The sequence below is a fragment of the Mixophyes fleayi genome, chromosome 5, assembly GCF_038048845.1.
Source record: "Mixophyes fleayi isolate aMixFle1 chromosome 5, aMixFle1.hap1, whole genome shotgun sequence".
NCBI classification, from domain to species: Eukaryota; Metazoa; Chordata; class Amphibia; order Anura; family Limnodynastidae; genus Mixophyes; species Mixophyes fleayi.
In genome coordinates, this window is record NC_134406.1 from 212,233,964 (window position 1) to 212,259,865 (window position 25,902).

General features: G+C 40.2%; 1 protein-coding gene across 2 annotated transcripts in view; it reads left to right on the plus strand.

Moving 5' to 3' along the window:
- CABLES1 (Cdk5 and Abl enzyme substrate 1) overlaps positions 1 to 25,902 on the plus strand; it is an 87,579-nt gene that overhangs the window by 53,716 nt on the left and 7,961 nt on the right. For both annotated transcript variants that reach the window (XM_075213416.1, XM_075213417.1), the window contains exons 2-5: positions 2,938 to 3,009; positions 5,154 to 5,246; positions 6,643 to 6,720; positions 23,140 to 23,245. In XM_075213416.1, the coding sequence (XP_075069517.1) occupies positions 2,938 to 3,009; positions 5,154 to 5,246; positions 6,643 to 6,720; positions 23,140 to 23,245 (349 nt within the window). The remainder of the gene's footprint in view (positions 1 to 2,937; positions 3,010 to 5,153; positions 5,247 to 6,642; positions 6,721 to 23,139; positions 23,246 to 25,902) is intronic.

Genomic DNA, 25,902 nt, shown 5'->3' on the forward strand with positions numbered 1-25,902 from the left:
TCTCCCAGGACAGCATTCCTTGATGGCAAGTCCCCACGACCGAGATCCACATGCTGTGAGTTCCCTGGCAGATCCATTAAGACTGGGCTTCCGACCAGTGTTTCAGTTGCTGGCATGTGCGGTTGGGCTGAAAACACCTTCTGTTCCACAACTTCACAGCTGGACCTTGAGCAGTAGCGACACCACAAAGTATCCCGGACCAGACAGCGCCATGAGGTTCCATGGACCAGACGGTGCTGGGAGTGACCTTGGGCTGAGCCTTGACAAGCTCTTCTTTCAGCGCAGCAATCTTTGTCTTTCTCCACTACTATGTTTTTAATTCACTTCTCAGGGAGTCAAAAATAGTTTCTTGGAGCACAATGCTGCTTTGAGTACCTCAACTCTTTCTCCAGCCAGGAGATTTCTTCTCTAAAAGTCGTCTCCATGTGATCATACTCTGCCATGCTTACATAATCTTCCAATCATTTTGTTTCCTGGCCACATAGTCTGACCCAGGTAACACCAGGCTTGCACAGAGAGCATGAGATCCTTCAACTGCTTTTCCATTCTGCAAAGTACCACACCATTTTTCCAATTCACTTTGCTGGGAATCAATTTCAGTCACTCCTGTTTGTCCACTTTCTTTCTGACACATTTTATTCTTTTTCTTGCCTAATTTGTCTGGAGTAAAGAAAATTTATACTGGCAGCAATTACTTTTGCTATGTATTGCAGCTTAAACATCAAACTTTACACATATCGGCACTTTCCACTGGTAATTAGAAGGACAAACAGGTGCTGTATCCTCCTCCCACACAGCAGACTTCTGAGGACCACGCCCAACTCACAGTTCAGAGAACAGACAAGGTGTGGCACTACAATGCCCAGCAATTTTTAAACCTTTTGGTTTCTTTTGCAAAACAGATACTGCCCAGTTCCAGTAACATTGCTCATATATTTCTCTCCATAGAAAAATATTTGCTTTCTCAGCAGTCCAGCAATCTCTTCTCTGTAACTGACAGCCTAATACACAGTTTGGTATGTGACAGTGACATTCAATAAATTCCACTCACCACCTCTTGCGCCTGGAGGTTGGGTGGACAGATGTGCGTTGGGTGTCCTTGGCGATCCCACAATGAAACCACTTGTAACAAAAGTGCCCTTCTTGTAGTACTTTTGACACCTTCTGACACCACTTGTTGCAAATAGTGCCCCCCCCCCCCAATTTGCAACTGATTGACACGTCTGATTTTAATTAACCCCTGAACTGAACTGATCCTATAGGTTCACATACTTTTTCAAACAACTAAATGTAATGTTAAATCATTTAGCTCAATAAATTAAGGAAAATTTGTATCCTTTTGTGTTGTTTTGATGTATTGGGTTCTCTCTAACTTTTTATGACTTTAAGATCTGTTTGCATTAAAAATGTATGTAGAAATTCAGAACATTCTAAAGGGTTCACAAACATTCTAGCACCTCTATATCTGTGTATGTAAGTTTGTAATACTGCTCATATAAGTACATTTCTTGTATGGTGCCCCATAATGTATGCAGTCTGCCACAATATATACTCTACACTGTACAGAGGTAGAAATACCAAAAGGGTCGGACTTTATTTAGCTATTGAATATACAGTCAGAATTTAGTGGATATAGGAGGATAAAAATATAATGCTATTGTTTGTAAAAAATAGCAATCACTATACAAATGTGGGGGAAGATGTTGCCTTCATGGCATAGTCTGGCTGAGACCCCACGGTGCCCAAGGCATTATACTTATATGCGCCACCTTCTGAATAAAAACCGGTTAGGGTAATATGAGCCTCTAAGTTCCCACTGTGCGCTAGGCAGGAGCCTACGCTGTCTATTTGATGATCCGGCGCTGTTTAGTGGACAGGAAAACTGCAAGGTATTAAACAGATAAGCATCTATGTGGATAATTGTTTTGCAAGTAATGGAAGAGTTAGTTGAGGATGACCATCAGTGAGGATAACTATTCACCCAGTGAGTGGACCCTGGGATTAATCCATAGTCTGGCAACATATTTGGGAGCATGAAACATATCTTGATATACCAAGCAAATACATGTGTATGTGCTTGGTAATATCTGTACAATGTACAAATGTGCTTGGAAAATCTGTATAATGTGCACTTTATCAGATCTGTATATGTTTCGGTTGCTCTTTTTTCTCTTTGGCAAAGTACATCTCAAAAGTCCCTAACATCACTCTTAGAGAGGGGTGTGACTTTGTGAGCATGTAGATGTAGTTGTAACTGGGCATGGTTTGGGTGGATCACGGGAGCCGATCATTTTGACCCAATTATGCTGTTTAAAATGTGGCTTTAGCGTTCAGATTAAAAAGCAGAAGTGCAAATATTTGTTCAAATTTCTCATGAGTGCCCTGATTTGTGGTGCTAAGAATGATTGATTTTTCTTTTTTATTACTACTATTTGTTTTTTTAACCAGTTTACACTTATTGCAGTGGTTAAAAAGAAAAACAAAAAAAAAAAACTCACAACAAAACAACAACCCACATACCAGCATTCATCCAAAAAATGTCTCAGAGGCAACTGAGCGATACCGGCTCTGTGCACTAAGAGATTACTTACCGCTTTGCAAGGTTGCCAGCTTGTTCATTATCTGGAACTGGAAATCCTGTTTTGGGGCTTAATTATAAAGAAAGTACAAAATTTGTGGGTTTTTTTATATTTGAAAATTGTTGTCACCGGTGGTAAACTTTGTTGTACTGGGTGAAGCAAATACAATCACTACCGTCTTGTGTGAACACCAGTTTTTAGCCATTTAGGGCTCTTGGCCCATTGATGATAAATATAAATGTGTTCTTGTTATGGCCATATAAGTGTCTTTTACTGTCATGCTTCTATTACAGTTGTCTAGACTATATAGTACTCCTGTATTTTGCTCATACCACATATTTCTTTGTTTATCCCCTAGACGACGACTGATCTCTCAGCGGTCTTCACTAGAAACACTTGAAGACATTGAAGAAAATGCTCCTTTGCGAAGGTACATTTTTCACTCTGCTTTAATTATTTTTCAGTTACATGTGGTTAGATATTGCTACTTTTGGTGCTCATTTGTATATTGCTAAAGGATCGATGTAGGTGAACCAAAGAATGTATAAAATACAGGGATTTAAACCAGGACTGTAGCCAAGTACATGATCATGGGACCCTGGGTACAAAGCTTTCTCTGGGTTCCTGCCACCCCACTTCCGGTGACCCCATACTTGACTTACTGCCTCCCTTGGAACACTGCTGCTGCCAAGCTAGAAACTTTGCTGGCAGCAGCAAGAGTCCTCCATTAGGCCTCCGGTAAATATCCAATTCCCTGCACTCCATTATGGACCGGGCTCCCTGGGTTTGCACTGCTTTGTTACTTTAGTTACTCCTGCAACCCTATTGTTGTTTATACATTAATTTAAACATAAACTTTATGTAATACACACAGGGCTGCTACTGGCATTTCCAGCGCAAGTTTAACAGCAACGCTACTAAGGGCGTATCTGCAGTTTTATTTTATCTATTTTTTCTTATTGCGACAGGGAAATAGCACAACATAGAGATAATTTGGTTTCTGTGCCATGTCACCTATCCACGATGACAGCAGTGGACAGTGTGGTTTGGTATATGATGAAGACACCACCAATGAATCTTTGAGCGATGCTTTTTATGTCCATTTGGAATGCAGCAAGAAAACATTATTTTATATGGCAAGCCATAAGAGAAGTGATTATACTTTTCATGTTATGGTATAGTCAGTCCAGCCTTTGATTCCACTGAGAACACATGCACGACAGTATATAAGAAGCAGTGTAAAGCTCCGTACACACTACCGGTGGTAATCCTTAAAACGATTACTACAACTCTGACAGGGAGGAGACCTACAAATAAAAATCGAATGTAGTAAAAACCGAATTAACTATAAATGGACTTACCTGAAAGCGACGCTGCCCATCTCCGATGGCCCCAGCATGCTGACCGCAACGGATTCCGAGTGAAGAGGTGGCCGGCACTACGCTGCGACGTCATCGCGACTTGTAATAATGTTAATTTAAAGCAGCAATGTCGGGTTAAGTGTTTAAACACTTAACCTGTGGGATCCCAACATTGTGGTCAGCATGCTGGGGCCATCGTCGCTTTCAGGTAAGTCTATTTATATTTAATTTGGTTTTTACTACATTCGATTTTTATTTGTAGGTCTCCTCCCTGTCCGAATTGTCAGAATCGCAAATCCGTACCCAACCCCACACTACAGGTTTTTCACACAATTATCGTGCCAATCAAATGATCAATGACTGTTAGGTCCAATATTGCATTAGTATGTATGCTCCCACCATCATCTTTTATCATATCACAGCACATCGTATTGTTTGATTTTATAAACTGACTAAACATGACTATCAACGATGGAACAATGTCGGGCCTGCTCTGAAGTGTGTGTGTACTCACGACCAGCAGTGTAGGCAGGTCTCCATATAGTTTAAAGAGTCACAATCTTTTCAGCAGACGGCTATGAGAGATGAAGAGCACAGATCTGAATGTAAATTGTGTAGGTGAGTACACATGAATCTGTATGCTCACTGGGACTTTCAAGTGTGGGTAAAATCGTTGGATATCTCATCGCAAACACTTTTCTGTACCACCTGCCCAACTTAAGAGTACTTTTAGGATGACGTCTCTGAAACGTCTGATAAATGTTTTCTTTTGATTTAAGAACTATAGATGAGTTTCATACTTTCCCTTAGTACATGTCTGAACTGAAGACATTATCACACTGAGGTGTATCAGTGATATCTTCCTTTGTCTTCCATGATATTAAAGTAAAATGAGTAAGAAAGTGAAAAGGCAGCCAGGAGTAGAAGTCTTCATAGCCAACTTGTGCTTTGATTTTGCATGTATACACAAATATGTTTTATTGTCTATTATTTGATAACAAATGGCTTTCCTTTCATGTAATGCAATTGTTAAAGTTTTACAATGTGAAATAAAGCAAACTGTTTTCGCCTGTCCTGTGTGATTTGTTCTGTGTACTTCTGCCGTCTGTGACACGTGGATGACTGCAGTCATTTGTCTGATCTTTCCTTTCTGTCTTTGTGTGGCGATGCCATGAAAGGTCTCACTTCAGGCTTTAATTTATTTATTTTTCAGATGTCGGACTCTGTCCGGTTCGCCCAGACCAAAGAGCTTTAAGAAGGTTCATTTTATTAAGAGCATGAAGCAGCATGATACAAGGAGCGGCAGGTAACACTTCCTCTATTTCTAAATGACGGGGTATATTGTGTTGTGTTGTGGGAAGATTCTTTAGAATAATGAAGATTACAAATTGTTCTTCAATCTTCTGACAGTAGTTGAGAGAAGAATGTAAGTGTCTATTGGCAGAACAAATATGGGATTTTGTTTCCTTTTTAAAGCAGGCATACAGGAGCTGGCATCATCACGCCAGTGATTTTTAAGCTTTGTTGGGTTTTGAGCTCTGTGTTTCTTGTCCCTGTCCTTACCCTGGTCCTCTAGATGTCATCAGTACATATTCATAAATGTTGTCAAAATCGTCAGTTTTAGAAAATTTTAACCTATGACAGAGAAATTACATTTCTTGTACATTTTCATACGAGCCACCCGCTGTTTGTGCATTGGATACATTGCTTTGTCACTGAAACGTTAAATCAGACGGGTCCATGGATATCACAAGTGTCATGATGTCATTATCAAAATATTGTGCAATGTGTCAATAAATCTGATTGGCTGGCTTTTCCAATCAACATATTGCATTAAGCAATGCATTGAAACTTCTGTAAGATGTCCACTCTGGAGAATTGACCGTTTCACGTAGCAATTATGCGAATATGGTTCTACTAAGTGAGTGGAGGAGATTCACTGTAAAAGAAAACATGATGTGGTCTTATGCTTTAAATATATATCACTCAGTGTTTGTTTGTCCACAGATAAAGATGATTAATGTGCTACTAACAATACTCATGTCATTTAGTGGGTTGGCCTATGACAGTGATGGCTAACCTGTGACTCTCCAGTTGTTTGCGAAACTACAAGTCCCAGCATGCTCTGCCAGCTATCAGCTAGTTATCTACTGGTAAAGCATGCTGGGGCTTGTAGTTTACCCAACACCTGGAGTGTCACAGGTTAGCCACCCCTGGCCTATGACATATTTTACAGACACACACGACTCTAAAAAAAAAAAAAAACACAAAAACCTTTTATTAGCCTATTTTGTCTTCTATTTCATCTATATTTAGGTATCTTCAATATTTTTTTTTTTATTTTTTTTTTTTTTTTACACCTTTGGGCACACAGTTCTATAGACTTGTGTACACACAGATTGGTTCAGGTACATTCTAGATTACAATGTAGCTATTATTGCCTGGCACAGAGAGACAAAGTAACTTGTTCAGTCTTGCAAGGAGCTGTCACTGAAATTTGACCCAGGGTTTACAGCATTGTCATTGTCACATGGTCAGCACCCTGAGACACTGAGCTATCCCTTCTCCTTTCTACCTGTCCTGTGTAGACTGTTGTTGTAATCCGTGGTTACAATACACATTGATGAACAGTAGAGATGTAAATTTTAGTCAAATTGTATCTGTGTTTAAGAGTTAATGATAATCTCTGATTCATTTTGTAGAATAGTCCTAATCAGTGGGAGAAGATCGTTCTGTAGCATATTCTCAGTACTGCCATATCGAGACTGTGGAAATGTTGGGTAGGTACAAATGTATTGGATTATCACTCATACAGTTCTATTATCTATAATACAAGAGAATACAACAATACAACTCAACTATATATATATATATATATATATATATATATAATGATATATGTCAGTGTCTTTTCCAGCCTATAAAATACAGCATCAACAAGAGCTTCACAGGTTGTACACGGAGTCATTGGTAAAATCCCACTAGCTGACTGCACTGTAACTTGTGAGGTTTATGCCTTTATTGTTACAGTAAATATGCCTAACTGAGGGACGATTGTATGGTATAAGGTTACTTGGCTAAAACGTCTTGTGAACATTCTGATTGTGATGAGCAGGTTTTGTAAAATGATTTAGTGCTGTCAATCCTGTGTGAAACCCTAATATGTACCTCTATCGAACATGTAAATTATGTTACATACACTGTATGCATTATATGGGCTCTGTACGGCTACGAGAAAGATGTCTGACTTCCTTATCAAGAGCCTAATTAGGTGCTGAAACTTAATTAAAAACATACCTTGTTTATATCATGAGTAGGAATCCTTGTCAATGTTTAAGTAAGTGTTCTGTCCTTTGCTAGAAAGAACCTAATTTCTGTGCATATTTGTATTCGTTACAATGATTGGAAGCTGTCATTCTATGCGGCCATAGGCAACAGGGAACAGTTTTCCTGATGCCAGATAGCTGTGACTAATTGTTGAATATTTGCTTGACTTTATAAAGCAGGGAAATCAAGACTGATTTATTGTGCACTAGTAAGTAGAAAGTAATATTTATCACCCGATGATACATTTATTTCTGTCTATTGTGCTTTACAGTCTTTAGACTACACTAATGGTTGTAGCGGACAGCTGTTTGAGAGCAGAGTTGATTTAGGTCAAAGATATTATTTACTGAGAGTAACCTCTGCTTTTTGGACATCCTTCCACCAAAATATAATTTAGTGGGGCCAATTGTATTGTAGGGTGTGTGTAGAGGTCTGATGTTTTTTGTTTTTTTAGTTAAGACCTTTATGGCCTGGCCCAGTGTTATGGTTTGATGCCTCTTGCAATTTTTATTTTCCTTTTTTGGGAAATATCAGGGTTTGTTTTGTAATTATTGAAATAGTTAGCTTTTTAATTGCACATTTTGCTTTTAATCAAAATCTTAGGGAGCTATAGGGACAGAAACAATAATATGGTTTTTAGTTTTGCTTTTATTTGTCACTAGGGTTTGGGTATATGGTTCTGCATGTTTAATGATCCCTTGTGTCCTGTTATTCACAAGGCAATCCCCTATTTTGTTTCCCTTCCCAAATTGTTACCCACAAATGCTTATTTTCACTTCAATGACTTACCCCATATTAATCAAGATAATTGGATTCCTATAACTGCTTTACACAGGATGGTTGTGAATTCAATATTTCGCTTTCTGAAGCCATAAAATAGTTTGAAGTCTCTTTGTGCAGTGCCAAGATACCAAAGAGGCTCTCAGAAGAATCCCTGCCCCCCACCCCACCCCAAAAAAAGGAAAATAAAGCAAGAAGTATTTAGTGTGTATTAATTGACAGGTGTGTGCTGAAAATATACTCCGTTTTTCTTCCACAATCCAAAAACATACTAGCATATTAATTGGCTGCTAGCAATTTGACCCTAGTCTGTGTGTGTGTCTGTTTGTGTGTGTGTGTTAGGGACTGTAAGCTCCAATGGGGACAGGGACTGATGTGAGTTCTCTGTACAGCGCTGCGGAATTAGTGGCGCTATATAAATAAATGATAGGTGTTCAAGCGGAGCTTTATAATCCTAAATCTGTATATTGTAATAGTCCATTCCATGAATAAAAGAAAGATAATAAACTACAAAAGTGTACTCCGTCTGGATTCAGTGATTAAAATGAATAAAAAAGCTACTCTCCTATTATGAGGGATCTGAATATATCGTCAAGCTGAGTGTTTTGCATATTTAACTTAAATATTATCACAGAGCATAGTGACTCTTTCTTCATTTGAGCACTATAGTCTTAATGGCTGACATGGACTATTCAAGATTATCACATTTTTTTGTATTAAAGCTTGTCCCTCACCTATACTAAGCGAACACTATATTGTTTCTCTTCTCTTTTGGGGGTAGGAGTCCTCAACAGTGCATATCTTCTGAAACTTCACATTACATTGGAACTAGATGGGAGTATGGGGTTAATTTTATGACTCCCTCAAGCTTTAGGACTCATGTTCTCATTTGTTTTTAGGTTGTTTGTTTTTTTTTCTTCTATCTGATGGATGCCCTATAAATATCTAACTCTTTGCGATTAGAACTGTTGTCTTGCATGTATAGTTAGCCAAAAGGGCCATATAAGCAGTACTTTACATGTTTGGATACATTATCTTATGGTAAGGGCATGAATTTTGCTTTGGTTTTGAGAAGGCTGATAGTGTCATGTATGTAAATTCAGACACCTCCACATGTTGGTGTACACCAGGATCGGATTGCATTTATTTGAGAGGAGTGAATGGAAAACAGCCAAACGGTTATAACGCATGAACTGCATGATACTGGCAGGCATTTGGCTTTCACAGATTTAATATATACATCTATACCTCACTATTTACACCACTGGGGTGTTACTGATTATGATATTTTTATTGGACTACCATTTAAACTAGACAATTGCCCAAAAGTCCCATCTGTCCCGTTCCTAATGGCTTGAAAGATGTAATGGGAGGGAGGCTTGTTGATGGAGAAAGATGTGAAAGTGTCACTTTATTCCTGCTATATTCATTATATGATTATATGTGTTGTTTTGTCTTAAAAAGTAGTTTTCAGCTATCTTTAGTTACATGGGGCAAATGGTAGTGTCTAATTAATCACAGTGTGACAGCCTAACATCTGCTTTAAGGCAGTCTCATTTCACAAGCCTGGGAACATATTTCTAGCCTTTACATGGGTATAAAGTCAATAATGGTACTTGATAGCTTTACAGACAATTTATGATAATACATAATTATTATTATTATGATCTTTGACTTATAAGGCGCCACAAGACAGTGGCTTGTTATCTCTCGCCTTGACTACTGTAACCTTCTTCTCTCTGGCCTACCTGATTCTCGCCTTGATCCTCTTAAGTCTATCCTCAATGCTGCTGCCCGCCTCATTTCCTCTCCCGCCGCTCTCTCTTGCTTGTTCTGGCCAGAACTTTATGAATACCATCTTACTTTTGTCTTTGTCATTAATTGTGAAAAAATTCCACATTTTACTGCATTGATTCCACTTTCACCACTACCCATTACCACCACATACCTTTATACATATTCGCGCCCTGGAACTATATCCCATTATTCCCATTTATCTCAAGGGGGTGGGGACCTTCCTGTGTTGTCACTGGGTTTCATATAGCAGCTGCGTCTACATTTCTAGGAAGCGCGGTATTTCCACCATCCACTCTCTGTTAACTTAGTGTTCGTGTCACAAGAAAGTCTGTGGAACTTTGTGTTATAAGGTACTTTGCTATCCTGACAATAAAAGCAAAGTACAATGCAAGAAGTTGTTTGTGTGCGCAGCGTCAGAAGGGTGCTGGCGTGCGCAGCATCAGAAGGGTGCTGGCGTGCGCAGCGTCACAAGGGTGCTGGCGTGCGCAGCGTCAGAAGGGTGCGCGGCGTGCGCAGCGTCAGAAGGGTGCTGGCGTGCGCAGCGTCAGAAGGGTGCTCGCGCCACAGTATCTTTTATCAAACCACTCATTGTGCAGATTCTGATAAGATGCTCATCAATTACTAAATAAAATAATAATATAGTGATTATTATTGGTAGAGGAGCTCGTGAAAGCTGCTACATGTAGTGTGCACACAGTGTCTCACTATATCGCTGCATTATTGCTGGTCTACATATTGCATGTACTAATAACAAAACAGCATTGTGGTTCTATAGCAGTGCCATAACTGAATTTGGAGGAAAATACTGGTACTGGTAATAAATATCCCGTTTGCTCCACTATTACCTGCTGTCTTGTCACTAGTAGGTATTTTTAGCAGCTTTATGTGGGTTGCAAAATAAAAAGATGTCTGACTCAATAGCTTGTCGAGTTTCCTCGACAAACAAACTGGCTCTGACTCAGATGTCACAGTGCAGGAATAACGCTCACAATGTAAAGTTACCATGACAACAGGGACACATTCAGATCCTGTGCAAGAAACATTTTGGGCCTTTAAAATAGGATACAAAGTGCGTAAACTTCCATTGTTCTATTATTTTCTTCAAGTAGAACTGCCTCCGTTCTTAACATTTTTAGGCATTGCATATATATATATATATATATATATATATATATATATATATATATATATATATATATATATATATATATATATAATCCTGCACTCCCATATATTTATCTACGGTCTGTGCTGTGGACCAGTTTTATCTGTTCGGCCCAGATTGATTTTTAGTGCCCTACAAATTGAAGCTTCCTTTTACACTGAGGGAAACACTTCTTAAGATTATGATTTTAGGAACAAAGTGTAGTAACATGTGATAGTAACTGTAAATTGAATCAAATTGTAATTCATGGTCCGATTGCAAGTTGCATTGTACACATCTAAATCTGTGTAAAAATATAGATGCCGCATTATTGGAGAGACTTTACATAGAAACAGGTAAAAGTCGGATCCTGCCGCATTCATACTAAATGCACAGAAAAGACAGAATATACACTAAATCCACACACCCCCTGATCCACACAAAAATCCAGATCAATACTAAATTCACACAATCACACCTGGGTCCACACAATCACATTATAGTGTGGATCTGTGTGTGATTGTGTGAATTTAGCATGGATTATGGCAAGATTCAGATGTATGTTTGTTTGTGTGAATTTAGTGTGGAAATGGCAAGATCCTTTGTGCGTGTGAATTTAGTGTGGACCCGAGTGTTTTTAGTGTGAGTGTAGTGTGTACCTGTGCTGTGTGTGGGTTTGTGTAAATTCAGCTTTTTGTGTGAGTTTAGTGTGAATCCGGCCAACTGCTACTAGCAGATTGTTGAGCCTGTCTGCCCGTGTCCTTGATAGACACTGCTCCCACTTTACAGTCAATCAGGAGACAGAGCTCGGGCTTCAGAGAGCCTGAGCTCCACTGTATCTGCAGGCAGCATCTGAGGAGACATCTGGGCTGACACAGAGAGAAGAGCTGCTGATTGGGGTAGGGGGTTGGATGATGAACACTGAAAGAGGGGGAACGAGGGTGAGAAATAGTCATAGGAAGTAATGGAAGGCCCAAACTGAAGAGAGCAGGAGAGGAACAGCAGACATGTGGAAGTGCAGTGGGGATATGAGGAAAGAGCAGAAGGGAGAATAAAGAATACATTGTGGGAGAGGAAGGGTATGAAAGAGGGGTAGACAGGAAAGAAATAAGCACCTTGTAAAGTGAAAAGACATTAAATGAAATCAGAAATTGGAAAGTAAAGACAGGATAAGAAGGATTTTAGAGACAGAAAGTAACACAAGATAGAAGGTAAAAATAAAAGAGGATACCAGAAGTGGGACTCTAGACAAAACTAGTTGGCTGGAAAGGAGGAAGCAAAGACAAAGATGATAGGTAAATATTGTACATTGCTCTGAGCTCACAAAATGACTTTCACTAACTCCTGGCCATGTGAAATAACTCCTATGTTTATATAAGCAGACACTGCTACCAGGACAGTCCGAGGGAGTTAAAATATTAACTCAAACAAGATACACAAGAACTCACTGGTCAAATAGCTGATTCTCTATTACTGAAACAGAGTCTGGACTTACAAAGGGCAAACATCCAACATGAAATATTGAAGTAGTTGAGAACTGTTTTATGTGTTCATTATAAAAAAAATAAGTGCATTTTAAGTAGGTTTGAATGAGGTTTCCCTAACAATTCATAACATAAAAGTCAGCAAAGGGGATAAGAAAAATAAGTCCTTCTATTGTTCTTTTTTTTTTTTTTTTTTTTACTTTTTATTTATAACAACAGATGTATACAAAGCACAACAGTACAAGTCATACATATTATCCAAGTACCAAGATTACTAAATGTAAAGACTTAAGATAAAAGAAAAATAAGAAACGCATAACTTTAACAGAAAAAATATAGATACAATTTTCTCATCCAAGTACATTCCAAGAGGGAGTTAAAGATCTGCAAAGTGAACAATTGAGATAGAAAAATTTTCCCAATACCAAAGGTGCATCTTGTACCATTGTACATATCTAGCGAATAGAACATACTGCCATGATTTTTTATTTTTTGGGGAGGTACAAGGGGAAGAAAGGAAGGGGGAGGGGGAGAGGTGGAAAGAGGGAACACAAAGATAATAGGAGAGAAAAAAAATTTGAGAGATTAAAGAAAGAAAAGGAGGGAAAAGCAACTTAGGCTTATGAGAGGCCTGGCATAATACTGTTGTTAAAGCTATACCAAGGATCCCACACTTTGTGGAACGTGGGAACTTTGTCATGGAGGAGACTAGGGGTGTGCATCGGCCACTTTTGGTGTTTTGGGTTCTGATTAGCTTGAGGTTTTGGGTTCTGATTTGTTTTGCCAAAACACCCCACAAAAGGTTTTGGTTCTGATTTTGGGTTTTGGGTTCTGATTTTTTTTTTTAAAAAGTGCTAAAATCCATATTTTATTTTTTTTCACTCCTACACTATTATTAACCTCAATGACATTAATTTCCACTAATTTCTAGTCTATTCTGAACACCACACACCTCACAATATTGTTTTTAGTCCAAAAGGTTGCACTGAGGTAGCTGGATGTCTAAGCTAAGCGACACAAGTGGGCGGCACAAACACGTGGCCCATCTAGGAGTGGCACTGCAGTGGCAGACAGGATGGCAGTTTGCAAGAGTTTGCTAGAGGTGCAAGATGGAATTGTCCTTGGGCCCTCCCGCCCACCCTGATATTGTTGAAATAGGACATTCGCACTTTAACAAACCAATGAGGAACAGTGAGCGTAGTTTAATCTCTGGTACTAATATTTCTGGACTGCAGGAACAGTGAACGTAGTTTAATCTCTGGTAATAATATTTCTGGACTGCAGGAACAGTGAACATAGTAAAATATTGCAGTACTAATATTTCTGGACTGCAGGAACAGTGAACGTATTTATATATTGCAGTACTAATATTTCTTGACTGCAGGAACAGTGAACGTATTTATATATTGCAGTACTAATATTTCTGGACTGCAGGAACAGTGAACGTATTTATATATTGCAGTACTAATATTTCTGGACTGCAGGAACAGTGAACGTATTTATATATTGCAGTAGAAATTTTTATAGACTTTTTTTATAATTTTTTAAATTATTTTTGTATAATTTTTTTTATAATTTTTTTTAAAATTTTTTAGAACTTTTTAATAATTTTAAAATAACAAGGCCTTAGCAGAACAGAGCACAGGACACAGCACCACTGGACTCAGCTGGACAAAGCACCACTGGACTCAGCAGGACAAAGCACTGGACAAAGCACCACTGGACTCAGCAGGACAAAGCACTGGACAAAGCACCACTGGACTCAGCAGGACAGAGCACTGGACAAAGCACCACTGGACTGATCAGCAGGACAGAGCACACCACAAAGTAACCACTGGATTAGCAGGACAGAGTGACAGGACACAGGAGCAGGAGCACCACTACAAGCACCACTACAAAGCACCAATGGACTGATCAGCAGGACAGAGCACACCACAAAGTAACCACTGGATTAGCAGGACAGAGTGACAGGACACAGGAGCAGGAGCACCACTACTACAACCTTCCCTGATCTGACCCCTAATGAAAATGGCGTCCGCAAGCGGGGAATCTATGACATCCGAGTCTCGCGAGATCCGACGCGAGACTTGGACGTCATAGCCTCTTTTGTTTTTTTTTTCCCCCTGGAAATACCCGAACAGTGCTCTGACCCGTGTCAGATCAGCTTATCTGATGTTTTAGTAATATCCTTGATAGGTTGGTATAGGAGCACCGAGAGTGGATTCTTAGGCACATTAATTGAGGTAACCTGTCTAACCAGTGATATAACTTCGTCCCAGAATTTAGCCACCAAAGGGCAATCCCACCAAATATGAAGGAAAGAGCCCACCGCCCCACAATCACGTCAACATAGATCTGAAGTTTGGGGAAAGATAGAATGGAGTCTCTCAGGGACCATATACCATCTGGTGTAGACCTTGCTTTTATTGTTCTTTTATAGCTCATTCAGTAAACTACAGGTAAACTTATTAACCAACCTGCCTATTCCTATTGCTTACCAGTCCCATTTATTCTACAACTATCCTTTAATATGTTATCCCTTTCAAAATGAATATTTATTGGGCTTGTGGGGTTGAAGACTCTCCTCTGTCTGCGTTCACGACATTCTCTCACCAGATGGAAATTGTAGTTCCCACTAACAAGAACCCAATGAGAGCACCACAGATGTAACCACTATTAGCTCAGCAATATGCATAGGTGCTATTACTGCCTTAAGTCACAGTCTCACAGCTCTGTGTAGTTTTCAAACAAAACCCACAGATATCACAAAGGGGCAGTTCATGCATGGACCGTGTATGGAACTATCGTTTACTGGCACACATGGTGAGAGTGGGCACATCAAAGAACAACTCCGCAGCTGACCAAAGCACGGATTTTATTTTTTTTAAACTTTTTTTATAGCTTTCTATGGCCATATTTATTATAGCGCTCCCCTACCCTCTGGATATCTATCTATTTAGGCTGGTATATGGTGGTATGCTAGAACGCCACTCCATTAACTGTTTTAACTGTAAAGCTATCAAATTACATTCAATTCCATTTTCCAGGTTGAACACAGTATATGTGTTTGTGTTTGTGTGTATATATTTAAAAAAAAATAATAATTGTTGTTAGAGTTCAGTCATATCTCCGCTTATATTTTTTACACATTGGCTATACTTTTATAGTTTAATTAAAGCAATATTTATTTATTTGTCAGTCTTTACAGACCCATATGTGCTAGGATGCCCATACTACTTTACCCATGTATTCAGTAACACTCATAACCACTTAGTCACGATCATCACAAACAGAATGAACAGTACAATTGTGGAGATATCACATCTTAATGCCTGTCTCTCTAGATATGTCGTTTTTTTTTATAGATAGATAGATAGACAGACAGACAGACAGACAGACATGATTTAAGGAAAACAATAGAAACAAAGAAACAGTCATAACAGAAAAGTTGTTTTTTTTTACAATTTTTTTACTTTTCCAGTGACTTACTGCAGCGTTTTCTAACACCCATTCTTCTTCCATCTTGTTCTTTTTAGCAAGCTATAGCAAAATGATCTGTTTTGTTCAGTTCACTAAATTTTTAATATGCGTCTTAAATTATTCATAAATGATTGCCTGATTATTATAATTTTAACAGTGTGCGTCTAGAAAACCTACTGTGTGCTTTATATTTTCCCTGATTTGTCTGAAGATGTGAAAAATAATATTTTGATTGCGTATGTCTGACAATGCGATCATATAGAATTTTGCAGACATTCCTGAACAAGAAAGTAATGAGAATCTAATGCAACTTTCTTCAAGGTCACACAAATTTTAAATAGTGCTTACTTCCTTCAAAGGCCGTTCTGGTAATCCAGCTGCTCAGTCATAGCAAGATTAACTATGGGGCGTATTCTGGTGAATAAACATGGTTATTAATGATCACATGATCCGCCCATTCATTCTTCACTGACAAGTACAGAGGCTCACTTAACACCAACAAGTGTGCTGTAATCTTATAAACAGATTCATATTTTTTTTTTAAAAATAGACTGTTTTCCCATTAATCTTTGTTTCTTCAAATTGGCAAGGTATGTTGTAACTTGAATGATGGATATACAATATCTTCATAATATCTTAGACATGTACCTAACACAATGATTTATCATTAAAGATCATCATCACCATTTATTTATATAGCGCCACTAATTCCGCAGCGCTGTACAGAGAACTCATTCACCTCAGTCTCTGCCCCATTGGAGCTTGCAGTCTAAATTCCCTAACACACAGACATGGATAGACAGACACACACACACACACAGATAGACAGACTTACAGACAAGGGTCAATTTGTTAGCAGCCAATTAACCTACCAGTATGTTTTTGGAGTGTGGGAGGAAACCGGAGCACCCGGAGGAAACCCACGCAAACACGGGGAGAACATACAAACTCCTCACAGATAAGGCCATGGTTGGGAATTGAACTCAAGACCCCAGTGCTGTAAGGCAGAAGTGATAACCCCAGCAATTCTTAATTCTTATCAATTTCAGTTATTCCAACCTATCCTGGTCAGTGACCTGTACTGTGCCTTGCCTAGGAACATTTGTACATTTCTCTCTAGAACCAAGCTGGCAACCAATGGAAACAATTTAATAAACTCGCATTCACACTACTGAATTGGCTGGGTGTCCGTATTAAACTAGAATAAAGTATTTACTTTATTAAGCGACTTTTTGGAGTAATTTTTACATTATTTTGAGGGAGGTTATTTTTGAGTAGGTTGCACCCTTGTTCCTAGGCTATTCGAAGTCTTCAATTTAAAAATGTATGTGAAGGAACATGTCTAAGGGGTCAAACACTTGATTAAGTCTGAACTCCGGCAAATACACCTGTTTTCGTCGGATAAAGGGCTTTCATATAACAGTTTTCTCTAACGGTTGTCCCATATGTCGATGATCAGCACAGTCCACATGGAGTTCTTTGGAGACAGTGAAAACATTCAATTTATCAATCAAAGGTGAGCTTTCCGCCATCAGCCCGGAGGGCCTAACGCTGTCTCTGGATGGCGTTGGGCACCTTTTTCGGCCACAGCAGAGGAGAGAATGAATGAACAGACAGCTCTTCCTGATTTCTTTTTGGCAGGCTGCACGCTGCTATCCTCCTTCCTGTCATTTAAAGGGACTCTGTTATGGCATTATAAGCTATTTATGCTTCTAGTGCAGAGAAAGATAGCTCAGGGCTTTGCCTCAGGGACCTTCCTGCAGCTTGCTAGCTCCATGTGTCTGCAGTGCTTCTGAAAGGTTCCCCAGAGCCTGGCAACTCAGAGTATCAAACTAGCATTCGTTTCTGCAAAGAGAACGGACAGTGCCAGCCTCATTACCAACCCCAAAGCACTGAGTACATGCAGTGTAGTCATCCGTAGAGAATCCAAACACATATAAAATGAGGGGCAGGGTTATTTCATTGCTTTTTTGAGGACAGGCCAAAAGGGATACAATTTTTTTCACAGAGTGTGAAACTAGGTCGGAGCAAAGCACCTCCGAAGTCTAGGAAAGAAGGGAAATAAGAGGCTCCGGGTGACTTGCTGTCACGAGCTGCGGCGGTACTCACAGCCGCCGCAGCTCGCTTCTTGTCTACTCCAGCGTCCCGGCCATCACCATGACGACCGGGACGTCACTTCCCTCCAACTCCCGACCGTTGCCAAGGCAACGGCCGGACGCCACCTCAGCGCCGCGTCTCGGCGGCCAGGCGCACTAGAGGCAAGTAATCAGATTCAGCCTGTGTCTGAATTAGCAGGTATTAGCCTGCAAGTGGGGATTTCAGGGCTAAGCCCTGATTTGGTCTTTCTAAGTATCTGGCAATTAGCCTGCAAGTGTGGGACAGGTTCTGATTGGCTCTTGGCTGTATTTAAGGCAATGAGGTCTGCTGCCTCATTGCCGGTTATAGTCTCTGTATCCAGTCTGCTGTACCTGCTCTCTGCCCTGTTCCTGTCTATTGGACTTGCTGTTGTTTACTCATGTATGACCCTTGGCTTGGATTTGGACTTTGCTTGTGAATCTCGTGATCCTGACCTCTGGCTGGAATACCGACCTCCCTGTCTGCTCGTGACCCTTGACCTCAGCTTGTATACTGGTACTGTTGTCCGCTGCCGGCCCCTGACCTCTGCTTGGATTCCACTCCGCTTGCTTGGGTTCTCCCCAGCCGGTACACACTTCACGACCCTCTGTCAGTCTGCAGCCCAGTCTGTCCCCACCATCAGGGGCTCCAGTGAACACCTGACTGGCAGAGTAGATTCCGGGTTGTGTTGTGCCGGCTAGAGGGGTTCCTAACACTTGCGGAGGTGGATTGGCATAGAAACTGGGTGAGAATCCTTTAAATACTGGAGAAACTTGCCGTATGAAATTACATAGACATTGCAATCTGCGTATGCACAGATTTGTGGCTGCCCTTGTGCAGTAAACACAAGCAGCCACCAGGAGGTGAAGCCTTTCGCCGATGCGTTAAGCTAGTGGAGAAAGATAATTTTTTGATGGGACAGCCACTTAGACTGCTAGACTGATTTGATAAATTGCTCCAAAATGTAATTTTCTTATCACTGCGATATGCAGCCTTAAGAAATTATACTTGGTGCCCAAATCAGACGAGAAATGATAAATAGTCCCTTTCTGAGGCCAATTGTTACATATTATTTCAAACTATATATTTCTAGAATTATTTTGTCCGTCTGTGTTTATTATGAATAGGCCTCCACTCTTCTAGACACATATGTCAGTCACCTTAAAGAGTTAATTGTTGCCTATGAGCTATGGTACATGACCGTTAGCTAAAGTCACCAGATAATAGGATATATTGCAATGTACTGCTGTAAAGTTGGTTGTTGTGTAAAATAGCTACTTCCAAGAGCATGGGAAATATAACATGTGACTCAATATAGTGTACTTCTATCTAAAACATACTTATCATTGTTTGAACACTCACATGCTCAACTGACTATAATTATTTGTGTTGCCTTTGTCCTGAACTGATGTGAAGTTTGTGTACTTTGGTGTTCAGTGAAATCTAATGATACAAGACTGAGGATAGGTTATGTCTATCATTACAGCTTTGTGATGTGTTTCGTTTTACTTGTTCCCCAATAAATTAGTTTATTTATATTTTCATAGTTGCAGCAGGGACAGGTTAGATCTTACACACTTAATTGAGGCAACATGCAAATACTGGGTGCATGCAATCTTTGCAGTAATTTTGGTGGAAACACAGAAGATGGGAACATCATAATGCAGTTCCAGACACATTGACCTTTATAGAGCAAATAAACTATTATACATTAATATATGTATGAAATCCTGTTTATTTAAGTTAAATGGTAAACATAAAATTATCTTGGTATTTATAATTACAGTAACTAAATCAGTCAGGCACACTATCTTCTTTTATAAAGTGGCAGTGGAAATTTCGTGTAAGAATGGACATACCTACGTGTTTCAGATGGGGTCTCTGTTACTCTCAGCAGGTGCCAGGGACTGATGCATGGGCAATGCAGCTCCTGTTTTGGCTTTCAATTATTTACATCTGCTTTATTTTCTAACCTTTAGTTCTGCATTAAACGTCATGCCCGGGCTGGGTCAGATTTGTTGGTGCTTAGATTTAAAATTGATTCACATAAATAATAGTAACTACTGTTCTTATTAATAGCAATAATAACAGAAGTTTTATTATTCTTCACACATATCTCTGGAACATGAATACGTCTTGCTAAATATAGCTCATAATTAGGATCTGGAGATGGCAGTTAATTAACACTGTGCATTTAGCTTCAACATAGAACACTGTATTTGTACAAGTGAGCGTTTCCAAATTCTTAGCACACCACAGATTTGATGTAGCAGTTATTTCAAAGGCCCTTAACTTCCTGACACTATTGCCTTAGCCATCGCTATAGAGTTGCTACATAATCAGAACACTTTGAAAGGGGTGTAGCTAAAATGAGATACATTACCAGCATGTGCCAGCGTTGTACCAAACCAAGCCACGTACAAAGATTTAGCCGAGTAGATCAGTGGTTTTCAATCTGTTTTAGCACACACAACCCTAACAAAGCTACAGAAGTTACTGAACAACCCCTATGTGGTCATATCCAACCCCTTACAAAGCTGGTAGGTAACAGGAAGTAAAAAATAAAATACCAGAATTAATTTGTCAGACGTGTCACGGTATAGATAGTTAAACTAACTAAAGAGCGGCCCGGAGTCTGAGCTGGACAATAAACTAGGCTACTGTACAGGTTCTCATACCATTACCAGACAACAGTCCTCTGGGTTTGTTATGTAAACCATTACATAGTCCTTTTTTTTTAAAAAAAAAAGAGAAGAGTCTTTGTTTCTCAATCTTTTAGAATCTCATTCTTCTCCCTTAAGCCCACTCTTCCTCCTTGTTTTATTGCAGATAAATGTTGCCAGGAAACTGTCCTCAGGAGATGAGCAAGCTCGATGCTACTGTGGTCAGAAATCTGTTATAGCATAGGGCGAGGTTGGAGTGTTTCTTGCACTTAGCTAATTATTCATAAAGTGTTTTGTTTTACACATAATGACCTATGTAGCGTGCATGTAAAAGACATCTCCACCTTGGAGTTGTCACTCCTGGGATACCGTTCATCTGCCCCAGGAAACCCATAACAAAACGGAATCTTCACCAAGTAGGACTTATTATGCATAGTTTGTCACAAGGGAAACTAATGTCGGGCCCATAGCATGTGTCGAAAGGGGGGAAGGGGGGGCTGAAAACGGGTACAATTATTGGGCGCCTTCAATTGATTAACATTTTAGCAGAAGTTGAGCACTGCTTTTATTGTACTCTTTAGACATTATATATTAACCTCCTACCCACTTACCCATCTTCCTCACCTGGGTTGACTATATAAACTAGCCTGTTGGCAGATTTAGTGATAGAGCACATTAGTATTCATTTATAATTTTCAAAGCATGAATAGATTTCTTTTGATATATCATTTTGTTTCTGTTTGGTTTTGCTTCAAATATAACTAACTTTCTGTCTAACAGCGTCTATGTATCTATCTGAAATTACTAGAATTAATTTATTGCTAATGTAATGTATATAGTCTTAATGCTTCACCTCATGTAACACGATGGAAGAAGGGACAGTGTCATTTCATTTTCAGTAGTTGCTTTCCATTTCACATCCTGTGTGAAATCGTATAACCACAATGGTGCGTTAGTATGTTAGAACTGGCCCCATATTTTCAACATCATTTCGAGGGGAGGTTGAAAAATGACAGGGTTTAAATTGGGCAATTTCCAGTTTGCAAACTGTGCTAAATTAAGTATTAGTGGACTGCTCATAACCAAATGGAGTACTGTGAATGGTAAGAACACAGTGACTATTGGTCAATTTATTTATTTATTTATTTATTTTTCAAAAGCTAGATGCCAGTAACAAAAGTTAGGAGTTGAAAAGAGAAATTTGCAGAGCACATCATGTGACACCCAAAAACATTAGGGATGTTATGCAGGTTGGTGGGTGTGCCTGTGCTATATAAACTATATAGTATCATTAACGCAGCCTTCTTAGGGGTCTATGCATCAATTTGATGCGGTACAACTAAATGTGCATCACTGCACATCGCAGTGATATTTATGCACCACTAAGATGCATTATGCTGGGGCTACTCTGGGAGCCCTGGCAAAATTACCTCTGGAGCGAAGTTCTTTTCCTGCTTACCGGCAGCTTAACGCTGCCAGTGACAGGAGGAAGTGCTGTGCGCATGAGCCATGAAGCCAGAGAGGCTTCCGCAGAATCCCATAGAGGACGTTACCTGTCCATGCAATGCGAAGCTTAGCAGAGCTTGATGCATTGCAGATCATCGCAGTCCCCATATAAATCTGTGGTGCTGCATGAGCAAACAGTTGTTTCCACATCTTTTAAGTGGAAATTAGCTTGATGCACAGACCCCACAGTGATCAGTTTTTTTAGTACTGCTATTGTAGTGAAGGGAATCCTCAACTCAGCCTAATAAATCACTCTGATCTGTGGTACAGAACACTGCTGCAACTTCTCAACTACTGATAAAGGTCAACACTGTAGACACATAGGGGCATATTCAATTAAGTCTAGACATTGTGGATATGTGTTCCCACTGACAACACGTTACCGCAACATTGCAGATCTCCTTGTGCGCCCCATAGGGTTGCAAAGGGAAATCCACAATGTTGCGGTACCGTACACGATGTCTAGACTTAATTGACTATGCCCCATAGTGTAAACAAAGGAATAACCTTCACTCTAACAGTCAAAGGGAAGACAGGTGTGCTTTCACTTCTGTTATTTACGCTACATGTTTACTTTATTGCCCAAAATAAAGTATACATCTTAAATGATAACAATAGTGTTCCCTGCCTGTGTCTCCATATTTTATCCACATCAATAACACCTCTGTTTACAAAGTGTCACAGCTTTATGACTTATTATTTAGGATTTATTCTTTAATGTTTGCTTCTGTAGTTACACTTTTTGGTTGTCTTCTACATCAGCGTTCCGAACATTTACAAAAAGATGATACATTTTAATTGAACACTGAACATTCTCATTGAACATTACAAAGTTCTTTTATTGATGGACAGAAGGTTGGTCTGGCTGGGAACATGTTCTCATCTTGTTCATGTCATACGCAGGGACTTGAAACTGGAAGGTACAAGACAACGCCATTCCTCCGGTGGAATGAATACAAGAGAAATGATTCTTGGCCTTGAAGGAGTCGAGCTTGGTTCTGATGGGAAGGTGAGAATGTAAGCACTGTTTCTCCAACCTGTTCTCAGTTACCCTCATTGCTGCATGTTTTCTCCTGCTCCGTGTACTAATCTGATAAAACATGTATTACTTATTTCACCTGGGATTTTGTGGGGAGATCTGGAAAGTCTGCATTGCTGGGACAGCTCAGGGCTGGTTTGAGACTGTTTAACACCAGTTTCCCATTGTGATGTTTTGCATAATACACCTTCAATAATACTCAAAGATGTTGTAATGTTTACACAGAGCTTAAAATTAATTAAAAAAAAAAAGAGCAAACGCAGGACGGGAGAAAGTGGTAATGGCAGCAATATAAAATAGATCATGTTAGACAAAGTCAGATGGAGCTATTTGTCCAGTTGGGATTACCAGCTGTGCAATGCGGTTATTGTCGATAAACAAACAAAACAAGGGTAACCCATAAAGTGTTATGTACCTGGAAGACATAGTTGAGTGTGGATAATGTTTGTTCAGAGCTAGTTGTACAGACCGGTAATTACAGATTGTGGTAGTTTAACTAATGTGTTGAAAAAGACAGACATATTATTTTTTTGTCATGACCCTGGTAGAATAGACTAGTACATGGGAATGGAGAAAGTCCTTGGAAAGGAGGGTGAGCTATTAGTTTTACCATCCCAGGTACAGGACACTAAACTCCTTAATGAAAAAAGAGCCTCCAACAGATAGCCAGCTGCATTACCCTCAAGCTGGCTGAGATGTCTTAATGAGTATCTATATCAGGAATACTATAGTAATATACACTACACCATCCCTAACATTTCTCTACGCCATTTAGAAAATGCGAACGATAGAAGTACAAATGGTAGGCAAGTGCATCTGAATTGTGTTACGCATTTTCTGTTAAGACTCTCCCAATATCAAATATGGAGTGCAAGATTGAGTGTCAGGGTTGCTATGTGTGTATGTTTGTGTGTACAGTATATATTTTTAGCACACGAGGGATACAACCAAAGTAAATATTTTGGTTCTGGTCTCCGATTTGTGAGCTGTCCACATGATTGTTGCTTAAACAACTGAAACATTGATGTTCTTGACAGTAAAGATGTTGTCAGTGCATCCCACATATGCTCTTTATTATTTCTGTGCTGGATGGTACCTGAGGCAAGTATAGTTTACTGTGGTGAGCTGCTCTCCTCTCTGTAATAAATATATATTACAAAAAGGATATATTTCTCTCCAAGGCCCTTTCTTCCATTGTTATTATTGCTGGCCAATAAGTAGTAAACTCTGGCTTATATAACCTCTGTCAACTGAAAAATCTTGGTCTAATGTATTAAATATATCATATAGTGCTCAGAGGTGAACATCTGACCTGAGATACCAGATCACTGGATAAACCATGCCTCATAAACCTGACTGTCAATTGGTGTCTGGTTGTCCTGTACGACCTTCTTTAAAATCACAACTGCTATTGGTGTCTGAGAAGGTCAGTAAACAAGGCTAGCCCAGTAAATCACAGGCAGCAACACACAAGAAAAGACTTGCTCTCTGATTCTACTTTTCTGCAGTTTCCTGCTCAGCAGTCTTGTCACACAAGGAGTAGGAAGAACTGGTGTGATAGATAAGACGTAGGGCACAGGGCTGCTCTGATGAGCCAGCAACAATTGCAACAAGGGTCTTGTCTACATTGAGTGCAGTTATTACACTGCTGACCTCTAATCAACAGTACTGATAGATTTGCATTGTGTGTGTTGAACAAAGTCAGTCTAAAATGTTGGTGCCATCGTTTCGAGACCGATATATTTTGGAGAAAATTCTACAATGTGAAAGGAAGAATCTGTGAGTAAGGGTTTAGTTGTAGATTTTATAGCATTAAACAAATCATGTATCTCAATGTTTGGGTAAATTTTCATTTTCTATAGATTATACCGGCTGTTCCCAAAGTATGCGCAGCGCTGTCACAGGGGTGCCGCGGGCTAGCCATAGAAAAAAAACAAACAACACAAAAACTTACCAATCCGAGCGGCGCTGGGACCCAGCATCCACCTCTCTTACGGATGCTGGGTCCCGGCGCCGCGTGGATTGGTAAGTTTTTCTGAGAGAGGAGGGGGACAGCCTGAGAGAGGAGGGGGACAGCGTGAGAGAGGAGGGGGTCAGCGTGAGAGGGGCAGTGGAGGGGGTCAGCGTGAGAGGAGCAGTGGAGGAGGACAGCGTGAGAGGGGCAGTGGAGGGGGACAGCGTGAGAGGGGCAGTGGAGGGGGACAGCGTGAGAGGGGCAGTGGAGGGGGACAGCGTGACAGAGGCAGTGGAGGGGGACAGCGTGACGGAGGAGGACAGTGTGACAGGGGCAGTGGAGGAGGACAGCGTGAGAGGGGCAGTGGAGGAGGACAGCGTGAGAGGGGCAGTGGAGGAGGACAGCGTGAGAGGGGCAGTGGAGGAGGTCAGCGTGAGAGGGGCAGTGGAGGAGGTCAGCGTGAGAGGGGCAGTGGAGGAGGTCAGCGTGAGAGGGGCAGTGGAGGAGGACAGCGTGAGAGGGGCAGTGGAGGAGGACAGCGTGAGAGGGGCAGTGGAGGAGGACAGCGTGAGAGGGGCAGTGGAGGGGGACAGCGTGAGAGAGGAGGAGGACAGTGTGAGAGGAGCAGTGGAGGAGGACAGCGTGACAGAGGAGGGGGACAGCGTGAGAGAGG